At 42.5% G+C, this 14,477-nt stretch overlaps 1 protein-coding gene across 2 annotated transcripts in view; it reads left to right on the top strand.

Moving 5' to 3' along the window:
• The window catches only part of ABAT (4-aminobutyrate aminotransferase), a 158,301-nt gene that overhangs the window by 133,056 nt on the left and 10,768 nt on the right, over positions 1-14,477 (top strand). For both annotated transcript variants that reach the window (XM_026650738.2, XM_026650737.2), the window contains exons 7-11: positions 4,895-4,975; positions 6,332-6,424; positions 8,706-8,768; positions 11,020-11,083; positions 11,913-12,061. In XM_026650738.2, coding sequence (XP_026506523.1) covers positions 4,895-4,975; positions 6,332-6,424; positions 8,706-8,768; positions 11,020-11,083; positions 11,913-12,061 — 450 coding nt within the window. The remainder of the gene's footprint in view (positions 1-4,894; positions 4,976-6,331; positions 6,425-8,705; positions 8,769-11,019; positions 11,084-11,912; positions 12,062-14,477) is intronic.

Here is a 14,477-nt window from a genome sequence, read left to right as displayed (position 1 = left end):
AGTGTCATTATCCAGGCATTCTCTGGGGGTAAGGTGAGGCTTATTTCATCTTGAGTGAAATGCAGGGTGGCACCTAAGCGAAAAAGCAGGTCCTGTCCTAATAGTGGCGTTGGACAATCGGGGAGGTAAACCAGTCTGTGAGATAGAGTTCTGTTTCCCAAAGCACATTCCGCTTGGGCATATACTGGGCACTTAATTCCTTTCCCTGTGGCTCCCACCACAGTGAGGGAATCTGCCACAGACAGCTGAAGGGGTTGGTTTACAGCAGTTCGTGCAGCTCCAGAGTCTATTAAAAAGTCTATGTCCGAATCTCCCACCCACATTTTTACTCGGGGTTCCGGGGGCAGGATAGTCCGTCTCCCCTGACACCCCTATTCTTGATCCTCTGCTGCCATCATAGGGGTACCTTCCCTTTCGGGGCACTCATTTTTCCAATGTCCCTCCTTTCGGCATATGGCACACTGATTGCGACCCAGACGCCTTTCCTGTAAGCCAGGGCGCCCACGCCCACGTCCTCTCATTCCCCGGCTCCTTCCACCTTCCTGAAATCTTCCCCTGCCACCAGCCTGTACTGCTGCAACCATCATTTTCACTTGCCTCTTTTCCTTTTCTCCCTCCCTAAGGCTGTAAGCCCTGTTTGCAGTTTCCAGAATCTGTGCCATTGTCATGCCCATCAAATCCTCCTTTTTCTGCAATTTCCTTTTAATATCAGGGGCAGCACGGCTGGTAAAGATACCCTTTATAATTGCCTCAGTAGCCTGATCATCAGGGTTTGCATTAGTAGTTTGCCTGATGGTATCCCGAATACGCTGCAGAAAAGCAACCGGACTCTCTTTTGGCTCCTGTACTAGCTCATACGGCTTAGCCCAATTGTTATGTCTGACAGCTGAGTGTCGGAGACCATGTAATAGGAGCTCCTTGTATACAGTGAGAAGGGTGAAATCCGCCGGCACATTGGGATTCCACCGGGGGTCTGCTGTAGGGACCTGGACTGCAGCAACAGGGACGTGTGCTGCGTCTGCCTCATGTCTAAGCTGTGCCTCCTCCCGTGCCTTAGACACAACCTGATTACGCTCCACCTCAGACAGCAGGGTCCGCATAAGGATATTACAGTCATCCCAGTCAGGCTTATGGCTAGCCAGACACCCTTCAAAGACCGAGATAAACTTGCTTGGATTCGTAGAAAATTCCCCTGCCTGTGTCTTAAAAGCTGCTAGATCCACTGGATTAAAAGGCACATGGGTATAAACCTGCATTGTAGTGGCTGGGCGATTATCTGTTCCAGGGCGGGCTATCCGAGTCTCAGTAATCAATGGATAGAATCCCACCGAGAGGGCCATCTCTGGGACCTGAGGCACCCTGTCTTTATATGGTGGGGGTGTTGGAGCCGAAGGGGACACCGACTCTGCCATCACAACCAGGGGAGGGTTCTGGGGACTAACAGTAGTTACTACCGAACCTGTCGGAGTCAAATTACACCTTTGCAAAAGATCTGACCTATTTCTTAACAACATAAACAACTGTACATACATATGTTCATTCCATTTACCCGTACGCTGACAAAACAAAAGCAATTGAAGGATCGTATTATAATTAAGTGATCCCTCCGGTGGCCACCTTTCCTGGTCCTCTAGCTGATATTGAGGCCAGTCTACTGTACAGAATTTTTTCAGTTTACTTTTAATCAATGGATCCGATCCAAACACTTTCCAGTTCACCAGAATGCATTCTAAGGGTGTACACCTTGCCCTGCCTGCAGTACTCTGTCCCTGCCCCATACTCTAGGGAGACACTGGGCGTCCCCAGGTCAAAACAGGTAAAGTCCCCACTGGACTGTTCCTACCTTAGCCAAGGGTCCGGTTCTGCACCGTCGCCCGCAGCTGCTTCTCCACTAATCGAGCGCGTTGTACCCTCCGGGGTCGACCAAACCACGTCTCCGCCGAGGCCCCCGATGAAATCACCGGTGCGTGCTGGGCGTCGGTCGTCGCCGCAATCCGTCAACCTCCGAGAGGGGTCCGGGCAAGGCTAAATTTCAGCCTCGAGCCCACCCAGGGACGCCAAGACTGTTAAACATGGAAGAACTCTGGTTCATATATATAGGCCTAGTAACCCCAACACAGGTATCTCCCAAAGACAGCATGGAAAACAGAACTGAAAAAAGCAAACAATCATTCAGGGATGTATTAGCAGGAGCGTTGTAAGCAAGACACAAGAAGTCATTCTTTCATTCTACTCAGCATAAGGCCTCAACTGGAGTACTGTGTCATGTTCTGGGCACCACACTTCAGGAAAGATGTGGACAAATTAGAGAAAGTCCAGAGGAGAGCAACAAAAATGATTAAAGGCAGTACTTAATTTGTGTCTGGGCTTGCCAGGGCTGAGACCCAGCACCTCTAGGGTTGGCAGTTCATCACTCTGGCACCTCTGGGCTTGCTGCATCAGTTATAAAAGTAAAAAGAAAAAATTGTTTGAGCCCTCGCACCTCTTTCATTACAAATTAAGCACTGATTAAATGTCTAGAAAACATAACTGTCAAGGTTCCTTCCCCACTCTGAACTTTAGGGTACAGATATGGGGACCTGCATGAAAACCTCTAAGCTTCTCTAACAGCTTAGATCTGCTTTTGCTGCCACCACTCCCAGTGTGCTAACTCCTTTCCCTGGGTAGCCTTGAGAGACTCCTCCACCAATTCCCTGGTGAACACTGATCCAAAACCCCTTGGATCTTAACACAGGGAGGAATTAATCATTCCCCCTCCCCCCTTTCCTTTCCCCCCCCACCAATTCCTGGTGAGTCCAGATCAATCCCCTTGCATCTTAAAACAAGGAAAAATCAATCCGGTTCTTAAAAAGAAGGCTTTTAATTAAAGAAAGAAAGGTAAAAATCATCTCTGTAAAATCAGGATGGAAAATAACTTTACAGGGTAATCAAACTTAAAGAGCCCAGGGGAACCCCCTCTAGCATTAGGTTCAAAGTTACAGCAAACAGAAATAAACACTCTAGCAAAAGGTACATTTACAAGTTAAAAAAACAAAGATAAAACTAACACGCCTTGCCTGGCTGTACTTACAAGTTTGAAATATGAGAGACGTGTTCAGAAAGATTTGGAGAGCATGGATTGATGTCTGGTCCCTCTTAGTTCCAAGAGCGAACCACCCCCAAAACAAAGAGCACAAACAAAAGCCTTCCCCCCACCAAGATTTGAAAGTATCTTGTCCCCTTATTGGTCCTTTGGGTCAGGTGTCAGCCAGGTTACCTGAGCTTCTTAACCCTTTACAGGTAAAAGGATTTTGGAGTCTCTGGCCAGGAGGGATTTTATAGTATTGTACACAGGAGGGCTGTTACCCTTCCCTTTATAGTTATGACAATGACATATGAGGAACTATTGAAAAAATTGGGTTTGTTTAGTCTGGAGAAGAGAAGACTTATGTGGGGGGGACAGAAGTCTTCTAGTATGTAAAGGTTGTTATAAAGAAGCGAGTGATTTAATTGTTCTCCTTAACTACTGAGGACAGGACAAGAAGGAATGGGTTTAAATTGCAGCAAGGGAGATTTAGGTTAGCCATTAGGAAAAACTTGCTAACTATAAGGGTAGTTAAGCACCAGAACAAATTACCTAGGGCGGTTGTGGAATCTTCATCATTGGAAGTTTTTTAAGAACAGGTTAAACAAACACATGTCAGGGATGAGCTGGATAATCCTTAGTTCTGCCTCAGTGCAGGGGACTGGACTAGATGTCCTATCGAGGTCCTTTCAGTCCTACATTTCTGTGATTCTATGAATATCATCTCTGCTTTCTCAGCCATTGTTCATGTCAGTCTTCTCTGCGTAGCTCTGTCTCACCAGTTAGATTACCTTCATGAGTATTGGGGATTGGAACTGGTTCAGTGTTGCAACAGCATTCTGAGATACTTCATGTGCAGCTGAGTAGACACAATCAACTCAAAATGTAAACTATGGCCAGTAATTTTGATGATTTTAACCCCCTTCTCTCACAATCCAGTACCAATCTGATCAACCTCTGAGCGCAAAATCAAGTTGCTACTAAAACTAAGCTGCACAAAGCCATTGAATGCAATTTTACATAATATGGTGTAGCAGTATCTCTCATTAAATCAGAACACAAATCCCCATTCCTCCTACAGCATCCATTCATCCAGACATGATTTTGCCTAACATGTTACTCCCTTGATGTACTACTCACTATGTAAATGTGTGAGAGGATTTTATAAGGGAGAGAGCATGTGTGTTTGTGTGCATAATTTTATTGCAGGGAAACTATTTTATTGCAACAATTGCTTTGCTGATTCTTGCAGCTTATCTTTCTCCTGTCCTTTGAACATACCTTTGTCTAGTTCCCCCAGCCTCAAAATCCTATATTGTCATAATATCTGGAGGGTGTTTATACCCACATTGTTCAGAACTGGTCTCCCTTGAAGCCTGATAAGGAAGAAACTGTTACACTATCTTAATTAAATTTGGGTTTAGCCATTCTAACTGAAGCCAAATAATTAAGGCTTTAAAGTTTATTTCCTCTGTATAAAAGGAACTGAGATTTTGGTGAAAGAATAGGGTGCTGGGATAAAAGATCAGTGTTAAAGAAAAAACATTTAGTGCAGTCTAGAATATTTCTCTTTAAAGGTGACCCTCAAAGAAAATAAAATTTGGGCTTGGGCAGAAAAATGGGTGAATTTATTGAGACTTGAATATTTTCAGTTATTTTTAAAACTTCTGTATCATAACTGCAAATATTTAAGAATTTGCCTAATGTTAGTGTACTTGAACTTTAGACTTAGTTTAATTTATATTTACATTTTTTGAATCGCAGTCTCAACATCGCAGATTTTTTCTTATGATGTTAAATACTTACTGTTTCTCTTCCTTCACTTTTCAGAGTACATTTGTTAACAGACCTGCTCTTGGGGTTTTACCTCCAGAGAATTTTGCTGAAAACTTAAAGGAATCTTTGCTTTCGGTAAGTTTAAGAATGAACTATGATGATTTACCATATTCTAAGTCTGCATATTCTCCAAAGTGCATGTATGGTATGAACCCGCCCTGAGAGGAAGGATCTGAAATTTCTGTTGCATCAGTAAATTGCAAAGTTACTTAATCACAAATAAGAAATAGAGCTCTATGCAATTATCTTAAACACCCCCCATTAGAATATTCTTACCATCCATGTTAACACCGATGAAGGGGTTCAGAAGGTATGAAACACAATGAAAAATGCAGTAGCTGCTTTAGTTAATGAGACTACTCACATTCTTAAAGTTAAGCATCTGCTTTGCTTGATCAGGGCCTAAAGAGCATAACAAAATCCAACCTACAATGCTTAGAAGCCATGATGGAAACAGGATATGAAGAGATTTTAAGGAACGACAGGATTTTTTTTAAAGATCATCAGAGAACTGACCAGATGGTGCTGCTCTTCTGCTCTTGAAGAGATTCAAAAGTTGGAACTATTATTAAATAATCATTATTCTATATTCTTGAAGATGTCTACTGAAATTATGGATAATGAGACTGAGTGTTGAGAGTAATCATCGCTTTCAGATTGAAGAACTAAGCATCAAAGGAAGCAATGTTTTTGCTTTGTTAGTGTTCTACCCCTTTTCCAGTTTATGAATGCCCTTTCATAAGTGGGAAATTTCACATGGAACCCAGAAAGTACAAGGCTAAAGTTCTGTCTAACAATCCTTTAGCTCAAAGTGTGAATAGCTAAAGATGAGGCCTCCAAAGCTTCCATTGTTGTATTTTCACTAGAGGCTTTCTCCAAGTGACGCATTGTTTGTCAACCTTCTTTTCCTTGTATGCCGAGCATGTGGAGCTTGACATTGAGGTTATTTTCCATGTGTGCCTTTCTCCAGATGGTGGTTATTTGTGTAATTATTCTGTAAAGGAATGTATGTGTTTTCTCTTTCTTTGTTAAAATTGTGATCAATGTTTATGAAGAAACACGTGGTATTCAGGGTACAGACTTACCAGGGTAAAAATAAAAGCATTTGAATAGGAAATGTTGTGGTTTAACTGTTAGCAGCTGAATCACCTGCCTTCCCCTTTTCAAGAGAATGGGATCCATACATGAAGCTGGATGTTCCCATGCAGAGAATTTTGCAGATGAAATTTCAAAGAGAATCTCCCACCCTCCACCGTGATGAAATCAAACCTTTTATTCTCTTAAGAGCTGAATGTGAGAGGTGGTGGTGGTGTCTGCATGCAGACACTGCACTGGATTTATTCTGAGTAAGGGAGTGAAATGGGGCTGGTTAGTATTTTTGCTTTGTTCCATAACTGCTATTTTAGCTTTATTATGTCTCTTTGTTGACAGGTGGCGCCTAAGGGCCTGCAACAGATTATCACCATGTCCTGTGGATCCTGCTCCAATGAAAACGCCTTTAAAGCAATATTCATGTGGTACAGGGTGAGTCAAAATTCTGAGTATGACTCTTTACAAAACTGCAGAACCTAGACAACATCAACAGTGCTTCGTAAGAACTGAATCTACATGGAATGTGTTCCTTTAGTTATACAATTATGGATTAAACTGTAGAAACCAGAATAGACCTTTGTACTTTTGACTTTCTCACTTGGAAGATCCCAGATGTGTCAGCAGCTTTCCCACTACAAAACTATTTTTTTTTCTCCCTGTGCCGCCTCCTCTCCCTGGTCAGAATTAGGTGGATCAAGTAAAAATAGAGATATAAAATTCACATTTTGCTTGAACAAGTGATTATTTAAAGATCTGCTTTCTCATGAGCTGGCAGGGTTCCAAACAGAGGCTGTGTTTCTATCCTGGTTTCTACAATATTTATTTAGATTCCGGTCTGCTATGAACTCCACATTGAAAGGCATCCATACAAGGCTTTGGGCTTCCTTGACATGCATTTTAAAAACATAAGAACACAGAAGATACAAAGCAAAGATCAGCCAGTGCAGCTGCACTCCTTCCTCCCTCTTTACTATCACAAATCATGTGACTGATGCAGCTTAAAACCCTCCAGCACACTTTCTCACTAACCAGAAATTCTGCCCTCAACTGTCTGTCTTCTGACAATGCCTATGCAAACAAATGGGCTTTGCAGTGTATAAACTTGGGCTATTTCAGACTTGGGTGCGGTGAGGGGAAGAAGGGGACAAAAGCATTCCAAATGAAAGGAAAGCTGCTGATGCAACTGTGACAGTAAGGCATTGGAAGTGGAGAGAGCGAGGGACAGATACCAAGCAGTTTCTGGGTTTTTTAGGTCAAAACCAACACATGAAATTCCATCCTGAAGCCAGTAGGCCCATATGGCTCATAGCAAAACTATTTTGGAAAAGCTTCATTCTTTAAAATTGTTGCAGTGCATTTTTGTTTCTGGCATTCCAAGGCCTGTGTGTGATTCTAGGACAAAAAGGGGTTAGAAGAAGTTGGTTACAAAAGTACCAGTGAGGCTATCTTTTTAAACAAACATTTTTTTTCAAGCTTTTGTCTTAAAATGTGTTGCCGAAACTAAACTTGCAAGGGTCTGGTATAAAATCTTCCTTGGCCCTAGTTTGGAAAGACAGCATTAAGTTATGTCTACGCTACGGACCTTACTGCTTACGGACGAATTGCTGCAGCTGCACCACTGTAAGGTCTCCTGCGTAGCTGCTCTGTGCTGGTGGAAGAGAACTCTCCTGCCGGCATAAGTAAACCACCCCCAATGAGCGGTGGTAGCTATGTCGGTGGGAGACGCTGTCCTATCGACATAGTGCTGTCCATACCAGTGCTTTTGTTGGTGAAACTTCTGTCGGTCAGGGGTGTGAAAAAGTGCTAGTATAAACAAAGCCTAAGTCACAAGTGGCTGTGCTCATTCACAGTCTCTCTCCTAATATCGTGAACTAAACTAGAGCTGGCCAAATCTTTTAACATCTCTGTGCATAGAAGATGTATAGTGAATGGAATGTTGTTGGGTGACGGTAGCATACAGTCAACCAGTTAAAGCTGCAGCAACCATTAGTTTAAATCCATATGCTGTTATTGTTGCTTATATATTACAGTAGAGCCCAAAGGTCCCAATTAGGATTCATGCCCCATTGTCCCTAGTGCTAACATAGATAAAGAGAGAGTCCCTGCTCTGTAGTGCTTACCATCTAAAAGAAGCTAATCTTTTTACTAATTCCCTAAGCCATTCTCTGGCCCCTCTAAATTCATCTAATAACAAAATAGGTAAGTCCCTTCATTCTCCTTTTGACTTTCAGAATGAGCATATAATGCCTCTAATGCTAGATCATCCCACACAACATGACACTCAAGAGAAACAATGTATGGAGCTCTTCAGAGGAAAAAGTTACTGTCCACTTTAGACTAAACAAACTCATAATTAGCTTAAGGAGAGACAAACGGGCAGTGAAGAGTGGTCGCATAGACAAACTCTGGAGCTTCCACTACATCTGAAATACTGAAAAGAGTTATTCTCTTTTTAAAAAGAGAGACATAAAAAGGATTTTCTGACTATTTTCTCATGCCCACTCCAGACAGACTTGTGCCTGTTAAGCTTTGGAGATTTTATGTAATTTGTGGCTTAAAAATCCATATATGGTTTCATCAAGTCTGTCATTTTACCTGCTGGTTAATCCTTCAGACACTTTATTACAGTAGGATTTTTCAGCAAGACTTCACCAGCAAATAATGAGAGAGTCATCTAGGACACCTCATAAAAACTTCTTCATTACTTTTGCAGAACAAAGAAAGGGGTAATAATAATGTCACAAAGGAAGAACTGGAGACATGCATGATTAACCAGGTAACTTTACTGTTCTGTTATCTTACCCAGATTGTTAGTTTTTGATTTGTTTACAGAAAAAAATCCAGGGCTTTCTAACATTGCAATGGATACTAGTACCTAAAAGCTTCAAGAATGGTCACATATAACTCACTCCCAACCAAAATTCTAGGCCTGCTACTGGCATCCTGCTGCCTCCCGAGATAGTAGTTGTGACTTGTGTTAAAACTGCCCTCTTTATGTGATACACCATCTGCTACAGAGACGTGCATGTGCTGAGAGAGACTGTGGGGAGCACTAATATACACAGATTTTATAAATAAAGATTAAGAACATTAACAGTCCTCTTAATTTTTTTCCAAAGCTGTGGTTTGATGACTTAAAATTAATCAAGAAGTTGGTTTGCAATGGAATAATCACATAATCACATGGGAGCAAGAAATTAAGATGCAGCTGGAAAGCCTGTGAAGTGCCAATTCAGCTCTAACCCAGATTGTGTCGCTCTAGCCAGTCACAAACCTTAATACACAAGGTTACTAATGAAGTGGGAGAATGTGTTTAATTTGGGATACCTTCTAAGATGTGAGCATCTTGGAAATTACAGGATCTATAACTCCAGGGCCAGATCCTTGGCCCAGGGTACGTTCCTGTTGTGTTGCTCCAGTGGTGCAATGTGTAAAACTGTCTTGAAGAGGCTCCTGGAGATTCTTCTGCTGGAAGGGGAGCTGGGATGTGCTTTAAAATGAGCCAAAGCCAGGGTGAGAACTGGGTACTGGAGCACACTCTGTTTTTGCAATCTTGGAATGATAGAATGATCTCATAGGGACCATTCCAGCTGGCATGAGTTAAAGCTGCCCTATGACTGATCTGATTTATATCAGCAACCATAGGATTGAGGGAGGTGGTAAATGTGCTAGAAGTACTTTTATCCCACCCACAGCTACATCTTGTGTGAGCTCATTGCAGTTTAGGATTAAACCCACAGTGTGTTTGATCCAAGCATTTTTTTGCTGTTCCTAGGAAGGGTATCTTCTGCCTCTCCAAAGCTGCAAAGGTCCCACTGAGGTCACCAGTCTTGTGATATATAAGGGCCATCCTTTCATAGTGTGAAGTTAAGGCACTCCCTGCCTCTGTTCCCAGGGGTGTTGGGCCTGCTTTTCTCTCCAATGCTCCCCACCATGCAGTGGGATTGAATTATTAATGGCTAAAGAAAAACTGGTTGCGTATTTTTAGGCCCCAAATCTAGGATTTGCATTTAACAGAAACAGACCTTACAAAGTTTTACAAAACATAACAGTAGAAGAGTTTCCATGAAATTCTAAAAGAAAAGAACAAATGCAGAAAGAAGAGCGATTTGTTTAATTTTAATATTCACCTTTGGTGTTTGGAAACTAAATGTTGGCGACTTGGGAACCAGAGAGAAAGAGACTGATTAGCACAAGATATAAACCAAGAGCAGGAGTGGAGGCAGTTCTTTCACCTTTAAGATTAGATCACAAAGAAGGGGACTGGTCTCTTTAAAATAACCCAACAGTGTCCCTTTTAAAGTTCAGCTAATGTAAAGTTTCCATACGCTTTATATTAGTTTATTTTTCATTCAGCGTCCAATAAGTGAATCAAAATAGAGAGGTGTGTGGTGATCTGAGTGCAGCCCTGAGGACTCAGGTGTTCCTGTGTCTAATTGCCTCTTTGGACCCAATCCTGCAAACACCTACATACATGCTTACGCTTATAAGTATTGAAGTCATTGATCCATGTGTTGGGCACTAATTCCCTTGTGACCTTTGGCAATTTACTATCTGTCTTGATTTCTAAAAAAATGGGCTGATTGACCCTCCCCCCCCCCCCCCCCGGTTGTGTTGGGAGGATTAATTAGTTAGTATTTGCAAAGCAATCTGAAGATGGAATGCTAAATTGGCCGATATTTGTCTTTAATATTCATGGTATTTACAGGAGGTCAGATAATTTTAAAGGGATGAAGAATATTTCTTGGCAAAGAAATGTGTGAATATACTTTACTGAACTTGCTGCCTGAAGAGTAAAACTTGCTTGCATTTTAGTTGCGGCAACAGCCAAAAGTAGCAAAAATCTTGCTGTCTTTCCTAATGCTCTGATGGACATATTCTTGACTGGCCATTTGATTACAAGTAGAATGTTTGTGTGTTCTTCAGTCCAGTTATGTAATCCTGCTTATGATTCCATTCCAATAAGCTACACTGCCACCTTCCTGTTGTTCGAATAGTTCATTGACATATCCTGTATTTTATTTCAGTCTCCAGGGTGCCCTGACTATAGTATTCTGTCCTTTATGGGTGGATTCCATGGAAGAACCATGGGTAAGAAAAACACTCCCAGTAACCTATATATTTTTGCCCTCTTCCTTTCTCAGATGATATTGGACACAGCAGTGCATATTTATCTCCTTGTATTTATATATTTTAAATGAAAGATTCTTTTGCAATGAATTGGTGATAGAAATACTATCAGTAAAAAAAACCATAGATTTATTAAAATATTTGGAACCTAAATCTGATGCTAATGGAATTTGTTAGAAATGTGCTAAAACAGCATTTTATTTCAACTGGAGGTGTGGTTAACTGTGGATTTTCACCTTCGGGAGATGGCCCAATTTCATTCTAGGCCCATAGTTTTGCCATCTACACTATTAAAAATCTACCGTTTTAGGGGGGACCTGTTTTACAGGATATTGTCTGATACCATTTGGTCCTGCCAGTGCAGATGGGAGAGTTTCATATTTTAAACATGTTACCTAACTGTGCTACTGCTTTGAACTTTGCAGGGCTGTAGCTTGATTTAGAACGTGGTTTGGTCTTGTCAATACTGGGAAGATGAAACCCAGATTTAACCGTAGTGGCCATTACCATCCTATAACCAGATTCTCCTAGCTTTTTTAAAATTACATTTTAAATAGTGTAGATGCCATCCAACTCTTCAGAATGATGCTCCGCCTAATAGAAATCCCCAAACCCAATCAATCAGTACTCCAGAATAATCAAATATAAATTAATCTGAACACTGCAGTTAAAACGGAATCATCCAATTCTTTTCAGTAGCCCAGTAGAAGACAATTTCTCACCTCTCAGAATGTTTCTTTCCTTATTTCTAGTGAGTTTTTGTTTCAATTTTTGTTTTTCTGGTTTTTAGGTTGCTTAGCTACAACTCACTCTAAAGCAATTCACAAATTAGACATCCCATCATTTGACTGGCCGATTGCTCCATTCCCAAGACTAAAATACCCCCTGGAAGAGTTTGTGAAAGAGAATCAACAGGAAGAAGCCCGCTGTTTAGAAGAGGTGAGTACTTCACTGTCTGCATTCTGTTTTCATTTTGAAATAATGAAGTTAGTGGGATTAACTGCTGTTAACTTGGAAGAAAATTTTCAGGAATTGGAACGCCCTTGGATGAAAGCAGTACTCCCTAAGCTGTTACAGTTAATAGCCTGCCTCCGCTGCCATTTAAAAAGAACGGTCTACTATGAAATTATAAATGGTCTGCAGAAATTTGCCCCAGAGTGAAATTTCGCATACAAGGAAAGGTTTGTTTAAAAACATGTGAATTCATTTTCTCTCCCAAATTTGGGACAGGGAAATGTGCACAAGGGTGAGCCTCAGTGTGCTTAGTCCTCTGAAAAGCAACTCTGTAAAAGTGACATGGACTTTCCTGCTTTTCTGTGTAAAATTTCTGGATTCAGGCTCTGATCCTATAACCAGCTCCATGAAGTTATATGCCGGTGTGGCTCCCCAGTGAAGCCAATGAGGTCTGCCTGTGCAGGTGTAGTGGGGTCCTATGCAGAGCCAGTTGCAGGATTGAGGCTTCATTTCCAAACTAAATCTGGAAATCAAGCTTTGTTCCATTCTGCCTTTTACATCATCGCTAAGGCTACATTTTAGTCATGGCTATTTTCAGTAAAAGTCACAGATCGGTCACGGGCAGTAAACAAAAATTCACAGCCCGTGACTGTCCATGACTTTTACTATATACCCCTGACTAAAACTTTGGGGGGGGTGGCTTGAGGGGGACGGCCCGTGGGGTTGCTCGGAGGAGGTGGGGTTGATGGGGCTGGGGCTTGCTCCCTACCTAGCTCCTGAGCTCCACATGCTCCTCCTCTCCGCCCCAAACCCCGGTTCTGCAGCTCCCATTGGCTGCGAATCGTGGCCAATGGGAGCTGAGGGGGTGGTGCCTGCCCGCATAGGCAGCCCATGGAGCTAGGAGCTGAGAGAGGGGAGTTCCTGTAGCCCTTCCAGGGAACCCGCCTTGGGTAAGCACTGCCCCGCTTCCCCATACCCAAACTCCTGCTGCTGGGGGGGCGGGGCAGGGGGAGGGGAGGCGAAACTGGCCCAGAGGCTGCCCGAGCTGCTCAGGTGGCCTCCAGGCCAGGCACACCAGCCACTGCAGCAGTCATGGAGGTCACGGAAAGTAATGGAATCCGTGACTTCCGTGACCTCTGTGACAAACACAGAGCCTTAATCATCGCTAATAGCAATCCTGCAGTCAGAATATAGCTGATATTTCTGTTGAAGCATAATGCAGAATAGAGTCCAGGTTGCTGTGCTAAGATAAGTAAATGCTTGTTTTATTAGTAGAAATGACTCAGGGCAGACACATGTTGAGTAAAAAGGTGTATGCTTTTTTTCATAGCCACTTTTCAGCATGATCTTAACATAGCTTAAATATTCCCCTTTCATGATTCCCAGTATTCTGGCCAACTCTTCCTGATTATTAGATATTTGTGCTCGAAGAAGAGTTTTATCCTCCTTATAAACCTTCTTCTTTCCTCTGCACAATCCTGCAGCAAAGCTATGCAGAACATGGTAGGTTTCTGTGTTATTTCTATGAATATTATATCTGCCCCATTTTAGATGCTCCGTGTTATTCTGTATAACTGCGTGTGAGTAAAGCAGAGGAGGTTATTACGGGGAAAACAAACAGGAAATAAAACAATGACAGATAAGGTATTTTTGCCGAGAATACCGAGGGTCCTCAACAGAACAGTGGAGGAGCTATTAATTGGGAAATGTGCCCTTGCATGGCTCCAATCAAGCTAGCTAGTTTATTTTTCCAAGACCCAAACATTGGATCAAAAGGATACTAAACCCTTAAAGTCCTCTGTCTAGAGAGGAAAAGGGGTGAGCAGGCAGGAGCAGCTGGACGTAAGGCTCTGACAGAGATACTGAGGATATGTCTACACTGCAATTAAAAACCCGCGGCTGCCCCATGCTAGCTGACTCGGGCTTAAACTAAGGGGCTGTTTAATGGCAGTGTAGAGGTTCAGGCTTGGGCTGGAGCTTGGGCTCTTGGACCCTGCAAGGTGGGAGGGTCCCAGAGTTCAGGGTGCAGCCTGAGCCCAAACATCTGCATTGCAATTAAACAACCCCTTAGTCTGAGCCACATGAGCCAGAGTCAGCTGGTATGGGCCAGCCTTGGGGTTTTAATTGCAGTGTAGACATACCCTGAGAGTATGCTGCATGGGCTGTCTCTCCCAGCCCAAGAGTAGGAATGTCTCGGCTGATTGGAACTTACCCATAACTTGCAAGGAGAAAATGAAGTTTAAGTAAGGTTCCTGCATGTCAGCCTTATTTGTTATTTTAACCCATTTCTCTGACTACTCTGTTCTTGCTAATAAGTAGTACTTTGTTTTGAAAAGGCTGACCTGTGTTGCTGCATACAGTTTGTGGTTACAGAACTTCCAAGAGAGAATACTCCTGCAAG

This window comes from Terrapene carolina, unplaced genomic scaffold, assembly GCF_002925995.2.
Source record: "Terrapene carolina triunguis isolate 2854851 unplaced genomic scaffold, T_m_triunguis-2.0 Scaffold93, whole genome shotgun sequence".
In the NCBI taxonomy this organism is placed as follows: domain Eukaryota; kingdom Metazoa; phylum Chordata; order Testudines; family Emydidae; genus Terrapene; species Terrapene triunguis.
Note: the sequence above shows the minus strand (reverse complement) of the source record. Positions and strands in the feature narration are given on the sequence as shown.